This window comes from Babylonia areolata, chromosome 18, assembly GCF_041734735.1.
Source record: "Babylonia areolata isolate BAREFJ2019XMU chromosome 18, ASM4173473v1, whole genome shotgun sequence".
Lineage (NCBI taxonomy): Eukaryota > Metazoa > Mollusca > Gastropoda > Neogastropoda > Buccinidae > Babylonia > Babylonia areolata.
Window position 1 is genome coordinate 12,437,151 of NC_134893.1, and position 17,388 is coordinate 12,454,538.

Consider the following 17,388-nt stretch of genomic DNA (forward strand, 5'->3'; position numbering starts at 1 on the left):
GCAGTTGGTCAAAGTTCAAAGTCATGACATGGCATGATACAAACAAACTGTAGAAAGAACATGGAGCTTGGGTTTTTTTCATCCAGTTTTGTCAAACTGCGACCTGTGATTGGTTTGATGAGAGAACAAATTTCAACTAAAGGTTAGAGTTCAAAGATTGAGGTCACAAAAATGTGGGATAAAAAAAAAATGTCCTGTTGCAAGATGATCTGTTCAGCATTGTCTTTTTTTTTTCTTTTTTTTTTTAAATTCAATAATTATATGTAACAGATTACGATGGAAGCTCCTGTAATCTGATTGACAACAGCTGCAGTGATGACCCCTGTGAGAACCATGGAACATGTATCCCTGAGGAACTTGGGTACACTTGTCAGTGTGCTGGTAAGTGCTCTTTGACATGTACAGCTGTATGTGTTTTATATATCTTTTGCAATTTCTTTCATGTTTTCATTATACAGTTTTCATCAATGTTTATCTGTGTGGTTGATACTTTGGTCATTGAGTATGGATAAATAGTTAAAAGAATATTTGACAAAAATTAAAATGTTTCCAATGCACATAGATATGTGTTTTTTTGTTGAAATCAGTACATCCAACTTGCGTTAAGTATGCATTTTAAGTGAGGATTCTGTATCTCCTTCTTTTTCATTAGTGGGCAGCAACTCCCATGTTCACTTGTATATACACATGTAGCCTTTTACGTGCATGACCGTTTTTACCTGGCCATATAGGCAACCATACTCCATTTTCAGGGGTAGAATTCTGTATAATTTCTTTTTTTTTTTTTTTGTTATTGTTTTTTGTTGCTGAAGTCAATACATGCAATAAGTATGCATTTTAAGTTAGAATTCTGTTGAGTTTCTTGAAATCATACAATCTGTATTTGCCTTGTTTGAGAAGAGATTGGAGAACAGAAAACTGTAACAGTTTTGAAGGATGCACTACAGTCACAGTTTGCCTCAGTTTTCATCTAAGTTTGAAGCTAATGAAAACTACTTTTTTTTTCATTGTTTGTTACAGAGGGCTATAGTGGACAAAACTGCAGTACAAAGGCAAACCCCTGTGACACTTTCAGCTGCCCTGCTGAAGCCACATGCATTGTGGAGGATGATGAGCCCATTTGTCTGTGTGGTATTGGTCAGCAGAAAATTGGTTCAGCATGCAAAGGTAATCTGCCTGCCAGAACTGCAGATCTGACTGTTGCTGTTTGTGAATTTACATGCTTGTTTAGGTGTATGTTGTGCACACTGTATGTATGTACATGTATGTATATAGAGAGAGATATGTGGCCTCTTCTCCCATATGAGTACACACACCGACAGATAAGCCTGCATGCCTACTCATCTGTCCAACGAGAGACTCCATCATATATATATGTGTGTGTGTGTGTGTGTGTGTGTGTCTGTCTGTCCGTGTGATTTAACACACATCACACACATACAGTTATGCATGTATGTGCATGTAACTTGTTGACTGGCGTCCTGTATTTCAGATATGTCCAACAACTTTGACATCTTTTTCACGAAGCCTGGACATGCCATTCGCTCTTACCAACCATTCAATCTGACCGGGTCCAGTCTGTCAGTTGTGTTCTGGGTAGCTCCACTTGATGACACAGAAGATGCAGTTGTTCAGCTCAAACTGAGGTGAGTACTGGCACGTTGTCCTTGAAATACAATAGATATTATGGATTACTTCTTCTTCTTCTTCTTCTGCATTCACTCGTATGCACACGAGTGGGCTTTTGCATGTATGACTGTTTTTACCCCGCCATGTAGGCAGCCATACTCCATTTTTGGGGGTGTGCATGCTGGGTATGTTCTTGTTTCCATAACCCACCAAACGCTGACATGGATTACAGGATCTTTAACGTGTGTATTTGATCTTCTGCTTGCATATACACACGAAGGGGGTTCAGGCACTAGCAGGTCTGCACATATGTTGACCTGGGAGATCGTAAAAATCTCCACCCTTTACCCACCAGGTGCCATCACCGTGATTCGAACCCGGGACCCTCAGATTGACAGTCCAACGTTTTAACCACTCGGCTGTTGCGCCCGTCATTATGGATTACAACACTTACAACTTTAGTGTCTGCAGGGAGAGGTCCTTACTTGAGGAACAGATGCAGAGTGTCATTACTCTGATCATTGTTAGAAAATAAACAAGGTTGTTTTGGAGTCAGCAAGAGAGAAACATACACATGTATGCACGCACACACACACACGCGCGCACACACACACACACAACACACACACACTCACTCACACACACACGTGTGCAAAATTGTTCTTTCAGACAGACTAGACAGTTGAACATTTTTAAAGGAAATACATGCATGCATGAAATATTGATATGTCTTAACTTTCCTTTGAAAATGTGTTTCAGCGATGGCACAGCAGTTCTTTCCATGGACAAGGACAGTGTGACATTTGGCAGTGAAGATCCTGTGCCTATGGACACTGAATATTCCATGAAAGAATGGAACCAGGTTACTGTGACTTGGAACAACGATGGTAATTACAACATTTACCTGAGTGGAATCCTTCGGTCTACCAGTACAACAAATGCAACATTTCCTTCTCTGCATGAGTAAGTATAATAGCTCAGTCAGTAAAATCAGCTCACTGAAGACTAACAGCATGAATATAAATGTTTATAAAAGACCGGAAGTATTCATTACAGAAAAAAAATGTTTTGTGATGATTTTCTGAGTAAAAATTAACTCTGCAGAAACTAATCATTACAGACATATTTTAGGTTCTTATTGATCTTAATTGTCACAGATGACACATTAATATTTTTGCTGGGTGGAAACTTGGAATGTGCATGGGTTGACTGCAGAGCAGTTGGAATTTAATCATTATTGTTGATTTGAGTGTGAATTAGGTTAAACAATGTAATAAGATATTCACTTACTTTTCAGTTATTAGTGCTAGGTAGTGTAAACCTCGTTTCTTGTTTTATAGATAGTATGTTCTTTTTTTTTTCTTTTTTGTTTTTTTCTTTTTTGTTTTGTTTGTTTAATGAAAAACCAACATTTAGTAGAACAATTGCTTTAAGATATTTGAGGATGACTGAATTAACCTTGACCTTTTGCTTTTTAACGGCTGGTGGTTTTGGTTGTGAATGTAAATTGTCAGCTGGAGCAAAATGTTTTGCTTCGCGTATCAGTTTTTATTGTAATGATGGAGACAGTTCGTAATGTGATTGGCTGAAGATGGGAGAAGGGTGGAATGTGTGGATAAAGATGGCTTTGAAGTGAGTGACTGGAGGTGAAAGAGGTCAGCGAGGAGAGGAGAGTCAACGGTGAAGGGCTGTTTGATGTTTAGTTGTGTGGATCAGCTGCAGACTGGGACTTTCTTTGTCAATTTTGCGTTGAGTCAGGTGTCAGCGATGTTTTTGGTATTGATTTCTCTTTGGTGCTTCCTGGTGCATCTCTCTCTCTCTCTCTCTCTTTCTCTCTCTCTCTCTCTCTCTCCCTCTCTCTTCAGCGCAGATGTAAACCATTTCTGCCCGTTTTGTCTGGGCACCCTGGAAGATGAATACCATTTCATTTTTGTGTGTCCTAAATATGGTCATATCTGCCAGAAATATATTACAGATTTCATAAATATCAATGCCAATACATTGTTTCCTATTCTACAAACCCCATGTGTTACCTCCCAGAGAAATCTTGCTATGTACACTTATTACGCCTTAAAATTTAGAGACGAATTTACACAATGAATGAATTAGTATAACTATAAACATGATGAGTACGAACATGCTATGTATATTTCATCCAGTTATCGGTTACTCATGTAGTGTACACCTTTTTGTGTGTGTGTGTGTGTGTGTGTGTGTGTGTGTGAAGAGCGATCGAATTGCCCCTTTGTATCCCCCACCCCTTTGTGTATGGGCCGGTGGCCTTCACAATTAAACCTGTGTCAGTGTCAGTGTCAGTGTCCCTCTCTCTTCAGCTGGAAATGTGGGATGGTTCCTGTGAGTTGAGTGGACTTTCTTGGAGTGAAACTTGTGTTTTGACTTGATAAAATGATCAACCACTTCAGTGACCATTTATTTTGGATATATTTTTTTATATCTATATTAATGTAGAATGTATAAGTATAGTTCATGGTGACAATAATTAGGTACAGTTTGCGTGTGTCTTCTTTGTTACTTAAACAATAATTTGTAAATAACATAATGAAGTATTATATATTGGGTTTTCATACACCTGTGTATGTCTGGTGAAAATGAGACTGCAATGCCAAAAACAAGTCACTGTAACTGAAGTTGAGAGGAAAAATAATGGATATGACATTGATAAACTTTCAGAGTATAGAAACTATTCATTACAGAAGTATTTTAGGTTTTGGGTGATTGTGATAAAATTTCATTGTGCAGAAGTTGTTCATTACAAAAGTATTATAGGTTTCAGGTGATCTTCCTCGTAAATTTTCACTCTGGGTTGGTTATTTCCATCCACCCACCCACTGACAGGAAGTGAGATCACCAAAAACCTGAAATGATTCTGACTGAAAGAAGTTATGAGATGGTGTTGCCAACTGCCATGGAAAAGTGGTGAGCATCACAGACTGATGACTTGGAATGTATGTAGGTTTGCACGTCATCAGAGGCATATCATTCTGTGACTTTGGGCCAGCATTTGGTTTCTATCCAGAGCACTGAAAGTGATAATTGGACTGTATAGTCAAGTGTCATGGTGAGCAGAAATATTATGTATGTATGTAAGTACTGGTACCTCCATCACCCTCATCACTTGTGTTTTCAGTGTTTCAACCAGCAGGAATCACATGTGAATCGCAAAGGCTTTGTGTCTTGCTTTTAAAATGTTATCCTTTGTTTCTTTTTCCAGATCAGTGTTCATTTACATTGGTGGCAATTTCTCTGGCTACATCTCCCAGCTCTACATATGGCAGGCTGCACTGACTTTCACTGACACACTGGCAATGTTTGAGAGTCCCCAAGACCCAGTGAAGCAGGACAGTTTAGTCGCACGATGGAGTCCCTACCGACTGTCAGACAATTTGTGGTCTCGGCTTCTTTCTCCAAGCACTGCGAAAGCACATGGTTGTGCTGCTGGTCTAACAAGTTGTGACAGCCAAAATTCAGGTGAATTATTTCTCCCCCCCCCCCCCCCCCCCCTCTCTCTCTCTCTGAATAGAAATTAACAATTCTTTGTCTGCCTCTGTCTCCAGAGGTGCCAGCTGCTATGGATCTTCAGTATTTTGGCCAAATAAACTCAATGAAAAAAAAAATTCCACAGGCTTACATGTCTTCATTACAGTGACACTCTCCTTCCTTGACGTATCACTGGAAAGGGCAGGCAATTGAACGCATCACTCAGTGATCTCAGGGTATTTCCCATGGCCCATGTGGCCAACCTTCACAGACCTTTCAGTTGTCAAACAGATTTCATTTTTAGAGTCAGTTTGTTTGTTTTGTTGTTGTTTTTTTCTCATCTTTCAGTACTAGATTACCACACTCAGGTTGCCTATGAGGCACAGAGTGCAGACAGGTACATTTGTGGAAAGACTTCTGACTATAGTATGAAATAAATCCCATTCTCCCCTCCCCCTGTCTTGTTGTGTTCATGTCTCTGTGTGCTTATTTCTCTCTCTCTCTCTCTCTCTCTGTCACTCTCTCTCTGTTTCCCCCAACAGTTTATTCTAAATTTTCAGCAACAAAAAAACAACAATAACAAAACTGATAACTGGTATACCTGGTCAAAGGTGTTTGCGGTAATTTAATGAAGTTTGATTTATGTCCATTTTTTTCAACAGGTGACAAAGGCACCCCACAAGCCATTGTGAATTGTCCAAGCATTGAGTTTTTCAACGATACAGAACGGCTTGTGCAGATCACTGACCATTTTTATCCTCCAGTCGATGGACTCATTACAAACCTTGATGGTAAATCTCTAGCTTTTTCTTGTTTTTTTGTTACTGATCAATTTGCAGAATGATTCCATATATTTCAGTTTGATTACTGTCCTATGTGTCAGTATGTTATGTGTGCACACACAAGCTTTGCATAGCTTTTTTGTTAAACAAGAAACATGAGTCTCTGTAATAGGAATAGGTCTGTTTTGATTGTCTGTGTATATGCATTGCATTTGTTTTGCAATTTTGTCTCTGTTTATGTAGTTGAACATGTTGGGATACATAGCATGCTGTTTTGATTATTAAAAAAAATCTCAATGAAGAGATTTTTATAATTGTTATAATATAAAATATTCTTTCATGAAAATTATCCCCCAGTCATCTAGGAGCAGATGTTAAAAACTTCTATTGATGCATGTGCATGACTGTGCTGAAACAGACAAAATAACTGAAAGTAAGATTGCTCTGATTCAAAAGAAACTGAAGCTCTGCCAGCAAAACTTACATCAACAGACAGGTTGGTTTGCTTTACTTAAGGAAAGCTAAATCAATGAGTATCACAGCATACAGCAAATTCATTTTTCCTATGAAACAACAAAATCTTATGACTAATAATTAAAGAAAAAAAAAAGGTTTTAGCAATGGGCCAGATACCTTTCACTTCACATGGAGTGATATTCAGTCCTAATAGGATATGCAAATCATTGGGAAATGTAAAAGTCAAAGGGTCCTTACTGGTCTAATTTCAAATGCATATTCTTCAACAGATTTTGTTTTAATTATATATTATTTATATAATTCACTACAACTCTCATGTGTAAAACCCCACTATGAGTCTGGAGTCCTGTTTTGTTTGAAATAACTTGTCAGAGGAGAAAATATATTTATTTAGAACTAATTCAAAGATATGAAACAGAATCAGTGGCAAAGATCTGATTCATATGCAACTCTAGCACTGTCTACTGAACCAGCAATTCATTTGCAACATAAAAAGATACACTCTGTATATTTTGCTAGTTATCAACATTTTTGATTTTGTCTTAGACATGGAGATACTATTGAAAGAACTATAAGGCTAGGAGAATAAAAGGATTAAACAAAATAATAAAGGGAAGTAAATCTCTCCATTTACAAGGTACACAATTTCAAGTAAGTGCTTCTTATGCTATCAGTTCAGCTTGCACACAGTTAGATAAAAGGTACATTGCTTCAAACCCAGACACTTCCTCATAAAAGGAAGTTCTGGGCTTGTCCTTATACCAATCAATTGACATGTGCACTCGGCAGCAATGACAGAAGAAATGTCCAAACACAAATGAGCTTTTCTTCAAGATTAGCATAGCATTTCAGTCCTGAATATGATACACTGAATTTACAGGTGGTTGCCATGATGGATTTCTTGACTCGAAATGACTTGTAAATGGAGAGAGTTACTTCTCTTTATGAAGATACTGTGTTTGTTTTCAAATGGAGAATATTGTTCTGCATTAACAGTTGTTGTTTTTTGTGTTGTTTTTAACTCTGCCAGACACTGTCCTCACATTTGGAGTACACCGAGTTGTGTACATGGTCGCAGATGACGACATGGATGCCGTTTTCTGTCGCTTCAGTGCATACGTCAGACGTGAGTCACTGTCTTTGCATATTGAATTTGCATGTTTAGGATGTAAGACTGGCATTTTACTTTGACCTTCAGATACTGGTACTTGAAATGAATTCATATTGTTACATTTCTGAAGTACAGTCATTTGATACATGATTTTTTTTTTAAAGTACTGCCTCACAAAATTGATTCTTGGCTTATGCCTTCTGTTTTTCTTCATTATGTCTACATCTGTTTCTAATTCTACCTCATGTCAGTTACTCAAGACTTGTTTACACATACACACAAATGCAATGGCTTGCACCTTTTAGGAACATGTGAAGTAGGCATTTCTTCAACATTTATTTTGTCCATTAGTAAGTTGCAGATTCATCACAAGTTTGTGAACATTCCTTTTTCTTTACGTTACATCACATGCTAGTAGTACTTTACCAAAACCAGATAGGTAGGGAAGAATGAGATGTTCCGACCGGACAGACACCAGAGTCACAGAGGATAAAATGTCACTTTAGACAGATCAACAACACTATCCATGGTGACTTTTCCCATGGAAAGTCAGTTTCAGTTTCAGTTTCAGTAGCTCAAGGAGGCGTCACTGTGTTCGGACAAATCCATATTCGCTACACCACATCTGCCAAGCAGATGCCTGACCAGCAGCGTAACCCAACGCGCTTTGTCAGGCCTTGAGAAAAAAAAAAAAATCCATGGAAAGTCACGTTTGAGAGTTGTTACGTAATAGTTTCAGTTTTAAGAATGTGTCAAATCCTGTGGACTGATCCATGCAGGCTACACCACAGCAGCTTGAAAAGGGGACAGATGCTTTAGCCACTCAGAAACTGTGTGCAGGTCAGGCCTTGAGAGCCTACCGAATGCCACAGGAAAGACAAAGGAAGAAGAAAGAATCTCCATTAAATGTTTTGAAACTTTAAACCAGGCAGCGTTCATAAAGGCAAGTCTGAAAACACTCATGCTCATACAAAACCCAGATCAAGAGTGAAAGTCAGATATGAGAGGATGACAGAGAGACAAGGCAGAAGAAATGCAAGAGATAAGCAAAATATAACGAAAGCAAGTTTTGTTAAAAATCAGCCACATTCTTCAGATTTGAGTGTACAAGCACACACACATGCACACACGCACTTCACTGATTCCATAATTTTTTTTTTCCAGTTGATGTGTGTGTGTGTGTGTGTGTGTGTGTGTGTGTTTGCCTTTTATGCATATTAAAGGAGGCAGGGTTAAGGTGAAGGAGGCAGTGCATTTTTGTCTAAAATCACAATTGTGGAGATACATTCAACAAAAGTGTACACACACACACACACACACACACACACACACACACACATATTTATGCCACTGGATCCAGTCACTTCCAACAGCCTCTTGTAAACTATTTTTGTACGCATACACACTTGCAGAAAGAGAAAGAAGTAAGGGCAAAATTGCTTACATGGTAATACAGCCAGTTGGTGTATATAAGAAATGGGATAAGAATAGGTGATTATAAAAAAATCTGTCATAACTCTTTCATGTTGTGTCAGGTACTTCCAGGGATAATTCTGTAAATAAGGAAAATGAATTGTTGAAATGTTTTCATTGAAGGGTTAAGTACGGGGTAGTTGAATTAATCCAGTATTTGACTTTCAGTTCAAGGGTATTAATTGAGGGTCCTTATTCAGAGTATCTATTGCAAATCTGCTAGCTCCTGAGTTCCCTTTGTGTGTCGACATCCTGAGGATGAAGTACATTTTTTTCTTGTCAGAGTTTTGTGGGTGCCTCTCTTGTTTTGTTTGAGGTTGGTTTTTGTTTTTTTTTTGTTTTGTTTTGTTTCTCTGTTGTTTTTTGTGGGTTTGTTTTTGTGTGTATGTATGTTTTTGAGGGGTTAAGGGGCTGTCTTTCTTTTTTCTTTTTTAATTTTTTTTTGTTTTGTTTAGTTTATCTTTCTTTTTTTTTATTTTCTAGGACATACTCTGTTTTTTGTTTTTTCTGCTTCTTCTTTTTTCTTTCTTTTTTTTAAGGGGGTGAGGGGCTGCCCTTTTTTGTTTGATTGTTTTGTTTTGTTTATATTTCTTTTGTTATTTTCCAAAACCCACAGAGCAACATCACTTTATGAGTACGTCTGTAAAACATAGTCCTTTTAATGATTTTCGTAAACACAACAGTACACCTTTTGACTGCACAACAAGAACGGCTTTCCTTTTGATGACACCCAACAGGACAGGGCCAGTCATGCACCAACACTGAAGGTCTTGATAACGTCGGCGTTTGTGGAGGTCAGGGGCAGAAGGTGCAGTGTCCAGAGGGCAGCCGGGCGCCATTGTCCCCCAACATCCTGACCTGTGGGAAGCTGGGGTCCTACAACCTGGAGGTCCCTCATCAGCTGCCTCCTGCTGTCGTCTGTGGAAGTGAGTCATGCTCTCTTGGACACTTTGTTACCGGGACACACGCCTGCCTCCTGTCTGTCTCTCAAGCACAAGGCGTGCATGCACACACACACACACACACACACACACACACACATGTGCGCACACATACACACACACACATGCGTGTATACACATACACACACACACACACACACACACACACACACAACACACACACACACACACACACACACACACACACACACACAAGTGAGTCATGTACTCCTGGACACTTCTGAAGAGACATACACTTGCTTCCTGTCTTTCAAGCACAAGGCACATGTGCGCGCACACACAAACACAAACACACACACACTGAACACACACACACACATGTACACAACATACACACACACACACACACACACACATAAACACACACACACACACACACACACACACACACACACACACTCACTCACTCACATGCACACCACACACACACACAAACACACACACACACATGGATGCAAGTTTGTTGCACACATGCATGCACTCTTGCACACAGACAGACAGACACACACACACACACACACACACACACACACGGTTGCAAGTTTGTTGCAAACATGCATGCACTCTTGCACACACACACACACACACACACACACACACACACACACACACACATACATGGGTGCAAGTTTGTTGCACACATGCATGCACTCTTGCACACAGACAGACAGAGAGACACACACACACACACACGGGTGCAAGTTTGTTGCACACATGCATGCACTCTTGCACACACACACACACACACACACACACACACACACACTATTTTTGTAATGGGTGCATAAGTATTTACACTAATTGTTTATTACAGGTACCCAGCCCAGAAAATTCAAACTGACACTGATTATGACGTACAACATACTGGTCACTTGTGGGACAGTGGATATGGACTCTGTCAAACAAGAGCTGAAGGAGAAAGTGAAGTCTCTCCGAAGCAGCTGGAACGCGCTGTGCACTACTGCGAACTGTGATGATGCAAATGTAGATGCATACTGTGAAAGCTCCAGCAGCAAAGCATTTAAAGCTTCCGTCACCTTTGTTGATGTTCCGTAAGTAATAGTTCTTTCCCTGAGAAATGTCATTTCTTTCACACACCTACCTTTAGTGGGTTTTTTTTTTATCTAGTTTCATCTGCTTCTGAGGTTTGCCCAAATGCTTGACCATGGTTAGGGGAGAAACCGTATCCAGAAGTTGGCAGGTGCATACATAGTAAAGAGATCTCACTTAGGAAAGTGGCAGAATGCTTAAAACAGCTTAACTGCTAATACAGTGCCTGTTAGGGTTTGGATTCCATTCCTACTCCATTCCTTTAGTGGAGTGATGGCCTAGAGGTGACGCGTCCGCCTAGGAAGCGAGAGAATCTGAGCGCGCTGGTTCAAATCACGGTTCAGCCGCCGATATTTTCTCCCCCTCCACTAGACCTTGAGTGGTGGTCAGGACGCTAGTCATTCGGATGAGACGATAAACCGAGGTCCCGTATGCAGCATGCACTTAGTGCACGTAAAAGAACCCACGGCAACAAAAGGGTTGTTCCTGGCAAAATTCTGTAGAACGATCCACATCGATAGGAAAAACAAATAAAACTGCATGCAGGAAAAAATACAAAAAAATGGGTGGCGCTGTAGTGTAGTGACGCGCTCTCCCTGGGGAGAGCAGCCCGAATTTCACACAGAGAAATCTGTTGTGATAAAAAGAAATACAAATACAAATACTCTCGCCCTTTCTCCAAAGTTTGACTGGAAAATCAAACTAAGTATAAGTCAACTGCATGAGTGGCTAAACTGAGGTCCCATGTGCAGCACAAACTTAGGGCACTAAAAAAGAAGAACCCATGGCAGGAAAAAGTGTTGCCCTCTGGCAAAATTCTGTAGAAGAAGTTCACTCGGACAGGTGCTCAGATATGTATGCATGCACTCAAGGCCTGAATAACGCATGCCTTGCAGTTGTGGTGTAGCATATATGGATTTGTCTAAATGCAGTGAATCCTCCTAGAGAAACTGAAACTGAACTCACTTATGATTCCACTTAGAAGCTCATGACCATAAACAATCTTTGACCTTTTTTTGTGTGGGTGGTTGGTTAGTTGATTGGTTGGTTGGTTTTCTTGTTTTGCATTTGTTTGGGTTTTTTTTTGTTTTTTGCTTGGGGAAATATCACTTTCCAAACTTCCTTCATTCTTCTTCTTGTTTATACCATCTGTGCCTTCTCCTTTCCCCCACAATATTAATACTTATTTTTCTGATTTTCAGACCCACACTGACAAATGCGGCAACAAATGTTACGTTAACAGCTGAAGAACTCATGCTGATGGCTTCCCAGGAATCTTTTCCCCTGACGGTAAGACCAATATATATTTACCTTGATGTTTATGTTAGTATCCACTGGTAAGTCAAACTGTTTAATATGCTTGACACACACACAATCAAAAGTATATTTCGAAACTAAACCAAATACAAGAAAGGAAAGAAACATACTTCCTCAAATTTGTTGCAATAACTCTCACTTGCCATGAACTCCATCTCCAAGTTTTTAAGCCAGCTTAAAACCAAAGAATAATTGTGAAAAAATATAATGAAAGGAATTGGTGTTTTGTCAACCAAAGGGGAAAAACGTCTATGAAAACAAATTGTACAGTTTGCATCTTTAACTGGGCTTTTTGGTAATAGAATCACCATCGATATTTTAGAAAAAGAAAAACACATTTCTTTAATCCATGCAAATATGTAAATGTCCAATTTAATCATCTTTATCACCCTTCAGAAATGACAAGACAATAAGTATAATTTTCAAGACTACAGGGTGTAAAATTCATAACTAAGAATAGTCTGCTGCCCATTATCTACAACCCAGTATCAAGCCAAAGTGAAACTAAAAGAAAGCTCACATCATATTGTAAAGCAAATGAGTTCATTGGACAAATAGATAATAACGATGCACACAAATTCTATTATACTAGAACAACCACAATAACAAAAAAAAAGAGATATACATGATTCATTGTGATAACTCCAAGTGATAAAAACACAGATGTGTTTGTCCAATCCTTTCTTGAAAAATATCATCATGCCCATCAGTGAAGTCAGACCCAAGAACTGTTTCATTTCAAACTAATTTGTATCTGTCCATGCTGATGGTCTGGAGTACCTTTCTTTTTCTGTCAGCCTGGATTTGCCTGTACCTGTTGGAGTGTCAGCTGTGCTTGCAAAATGGTTTCTTCAACAAAATTCTGATTCGGTTACCATCTACAAAAAGAGAGAAAAAATCGAGTCTGTGCTGTGTGGGCCTTTTTTCAGTCCAGTCACCAGTAAGGTGGTGAATAACAGACCCGAATGTTGTTTGTTGGCTTTACATTGATCCCCACAAACACCCCCTTGCCCTCCACTCACTCCTTCCTCATCCCCCTCTCTGCTACACTTTGTCCAGTTACCCTCAGTCCCCTCACCCTATTGCTACCTCTGCACTTCCCCTGCATCGGCTCAGTGCCAAGAATGTCACTCTCACTGCTTCTGTTTTGGTCAGTCATGTGGGCGGAGTCTGCTTTGTACAGTGTCACTCACTGTTCATCGATCTTGCCAGTTTCTTCATCACTCCCTTTAGTTTCTATCATATCATCCAATAGAAGTTTATCACTGTCTTCTTCTTATAGTCGATGCTTCAGTTTTTTTCTTAACATCAGATAATGAAAGCAATTTTGGTTGTTTTGGTGCACCTCTATCGCAGAGCTTTAGCCAAGTGTCGCCATTTTGCTGAGTGTGCGACTAGCGAGTCAAAATACAGCCACTAACTCAACCAGATCATTTAAATAAAGGACTACCTCATGAGGTAAATGGGGTTTCTAGCTGTCAATAGAATTTAGAAAGATTCCCAAACTAGTGGTGTTTTTGTCAATGAACTCAATACAAACCAGTGAAATTTTAGTGACAAATTATCTTGTCCCTGTGGCAGTGAAGTGTACACAGCTGCACTGACAAGTTATCTTACAGGCAGCCTAGGGGTTACGGAAGCCTGCAAAACGAGTTCAACATAGGAAATTGCTAAATGCATTATATCAGTTAAATGCATGCAAATGCTAATGGTATAGATTTAAAGAAAGCTGTGCAAAAATTTTAGCAGTGAAAAATATTTGTAGCTTGTTAGCTGATACGATAGATAATTAACAAAATATGGAGCGCAACAAACACAGCTTGGCTTGTCACTGTCGTTGGAACTATGTTGTAATTTCACTTATGAAAATGAAAATGAAAATACACATAAGATCGATAAAATAACATCTATTTCCATCAGCACATTTTAACAGTGTGCTTTTTTAAAGTCAGTAACCAACAAGCAGTCACATATCAAATATTAGATTTTATAATATGTGAGAGATAAAATGATGTACCAGTAATCTTTAGTGACAAACCGTTTTGGGCATCAAAGGATTAGATTATAATCTATGGAGATTCTAACTAATCTCAGCATATGTAGGCACAATGAGCATAACCTGGCAGTGAATTTTACATAGATTTGGTTTTATAAACTGATTTGATTGTGGATGTGAATGGCTTTGTTTGGATTTTAGAATTGCATGCTGCAGCATTGTATTAGACACACCACACCGTGTGTGGGTCAGCTATCCCACAGGTCAGGATAAGGAAATGTGTTGTCAGGCTAAGCTTTGCTGTGCAGTCACTGTAGTGGTTAGCTGTACAAGTTACACTAGCCAGCAGGCGCTTGGCTGCATATAAACAGATCTCCTTGAAAATCCTTGAAAATTAAGACAAATGAATTTATTTGTGGTTCAAGATAAAGGTTTAGTTAATTTTTAGAAGTAAGAAAAGAAAAACCGATAACACTTCATTCAGCGAAATCATTTTGTCACCTGATAACTAAGGGAGAGAAGTTGTGATGTCCTCATGAAGCATGTGCAGAGAGCAGTGTTTCCTTGATGATTCTGTTTTTTGATGTTGGTATGATATGATGTGGATACTCATATAGCACCTTTCCTCGGTCAGAGACCAAGCCCTAAGTGCTTTGCAAACACCGAGTCATTTGCACAACAGGCTGCCAACCTGTGTAGAGCTGAGAGCTGCCTTTGGGTGCTTATCGTTCATTTCCTGTGTCATTCAGTCAGGTTTCAGTCACACACACACACCCACAGTCACACAGACACGCAACCTTTTTACGTTTCTTCACCGTTTGACCATTTCTTTATTTTTTATACCGCCACATAGGCAGCCATACTCTGTTGTTGGGGATGTGCATGCTGAGTATGTTCTTGTTTCCATAACCCGCTGAAAACTGACATGGATTACAGAATCTTTGATCTTGTGCATGTGTACACACATGAAGGAGGTTCAGCAATAGCAGGTTTGCGGATATGTTGACCTGGGAGATTAGAAAAATCTCCACCCTTAACCCACCAGGTGCACCCTAACCAGGTATCGAACTCAGGAAATTCAGGTGAGAATCCAGCACTCTAACCAGTTGACCACCACACCTGTTGGTGAATTCAGAGATGCCAACTGTTACGGTTTTGCCACATTTTATTACACTCGATTGTAATTTGTTCTGATATTACGCCAATGTCAAAATTGTTCCGATGAGTTCATTTTCGACTATATAACTTGGTTACATGCTTTCCTGTCATAACATTACCCAGACGCTCTAGACCAATAATTACAAGGCCAGGGCAATCCCTACTAGCCTTGGTGATGATGCTCAGCTAATCTCATGGGTGTTTACATTGAAACAGCATTGTGTGGACCAGTCAGCTTAATCATAGCATGCAGAAGGTGGATATTATTAAACACACACACACACACACACACACACACACACACACACAGCCTGTTGACTCTGTGTTTGTAAAGCGCTTAGAGCTTGGTCTCTGACCGAGGATAGGCGCTATATAAGTATCCATATCAATCAATCAATCAATTTGTTGTGTTTCAGAATTTGTATGCTGCTGAACTTCAGAAAGACACTATTGTGAGAAAGGCTGAGCCAAGCTGTGATGCAGGATTTGGGCTTTTTGGCGATATTTGTGGTAAGATGTTTCTTCTTCGTGGGATGAGGGATGTCTTTCAGATAGCCCGAGTTGCTATTTTCAAAGTTAGGCTGTTTATACTGAAATGTAAATGTGTGTGTGTGTTATGTTCTGTAAATATGGATATGGGCTACTGCTTGTGCTTAGTATTGTTTACTGAGGACATTTATTTATTGTCCTTGACATTTTCATTGACTTTCAAGTTGAATTGCCAAATGGAAGCGTTTATGAATGTGTTATTGTTGTGTGTTTTTTCTGGCTTAATGAAATGTTTGTTGGTGGTTGGTTGGGTTGTGTTTTGTGACATGGTTTTAGTCCAGGGATCTAAGCCAAATGTAACTAAACAGGATTACACTTGTGTTTGTCTGTTAATCTGTATGCATGCAATGTGTATTCACTTGAATAATCTACCCATACCATGAATATGGATTATTGGTAGCTGTTGTATTTGTTTAGTGTCTTTCTGTTTTGTGGTGAAAGTTCAATCTGTAAGGTAACTTCTTCTTTTTCTGATGCATTCGTGAGCTGCAACTCCCACGTTCACTTGTATGTACACCAGTGGACTTTTACATGTATGACCATTTTAACCCCGCCATGTAGGCAGCAATACTCCGTTTTCAGGGGTGTGCATGTTGGGTGTGTTCTTGTTTCCATAGCCCACCAAACGCCGACATGGTTTACGGGATCTTTAACATGTGTATTTGATATTCTGCTTGCATACGCACACGAAGGGGGTTCCAGCACAAGCAGGTCTGCACATATGTTGACCTGGGAGGTCAGAAAAATCTCCACCCTTTACCCACCAGGCACCGTTACTGAGATTCGAACCAGAGACCCTCAGATTGAAAGTCCAACGCTTTAACCGCTTGGCAGTTGCGCCAGTCGTACGATAACAAAGTGTCAGTTTGCTTTTGCCGGTTTTTCTTTCCCTCTTTCTCTGTGCCTCTCCCACCCCCCTTCCGCCTCTCCCCCCCAACCCCCTCCCATTCCCCCCTTTTTTTCTCTTCCAGCTCCTTTACCTTACTGATCAGTTTGCTAAGTTATTATAGTTACATGATATTGATAGTTTTATTACAGTACTTTGTTGTGAACCATTAACATTGTTGTCAGCTTATTTTTTCTTATGTTTGAAGTTGAGTGCACAGAAGGAAGTTTTCTGAATGAGACAACTGGAAAGTGTGAGCTGTGCCCGATTGGAAGCTACACAAACGAAGCCAAGCAGACAAGCTGTACTCTTTGCACAGAAGGGGAAACCACTCTTCAGCTTGGAGCAAGCCAGTGTAAAAGTGAGTGAAACGTTTTGTGTCATGTGCAGTGAGGTGTTGAAGAAATTGTGCTGGGTTCAGAAGCAGGAGTCTTCATGCCTGAGAGAGAGGTCACTGCACTTTTGTCTGTCACGGTATTCCAGCCAGCAGGAAGGAAAAA

General features: G+C 39.7%; 1 protein-coding gene across 2 annotated transcripts in view; it reads left to right on the forward strand.

Moving 5' to 3' along the window:
- LOC143292455 (uncharacterized) overlaps positions 1-17,388 on the forward strand; it is a 193,297-nt gene that overhangs the window by 113,278 nt on the left and 62,631 nt on the right. For both annotated transcript variants that reach the window (XR_013056651.1, XM_076602746.1), the window contains exons 41-52: positions 271-381; positions 1,021-1,167; positions 1,493-1,646; positions 2,389-2,592; positions 4,862-5,118; positions 5,790-5,918; positions 7,417-7,512; positions 9,708-9,896; positions 10,747-10,984; positions 12,185-12,272; positions 15,870-15,963; positions 17,097-17,249. Coding sequence is in view for 1 of the 2 variants with exons in the window: in XM_076602746.1 (XP_076458861.1) it covers positions 271-381; positions 1,021-1,167; positions 1,493-1,646; positions 2,389-2,592; positions 4,862-5,118; positions 5,790-5,918; positions 7,417-7,512; positions 9,708-9,896; positions 10,747-10,984; positions 12,185-12,272; positions 15,870-15,963; positions 17,097-17,249 (1,860 nt within the window). In the remaining variant the exon portion in view is untranslated. The remainder of the gene's footprint in view (positions 1-270; positions 382-1,020; positions 1,168-1,492; positions 1,647-2,388; positions 2,593-4,861; positions 5,119-5,789; positions 5,919-7,416; positions 7,513-9,707; positions 9,897-10,746; positions 10,985-12,184; positions 12,273-15,869; positions 15,964-17,096; positions 17,250-17,388) is intronic.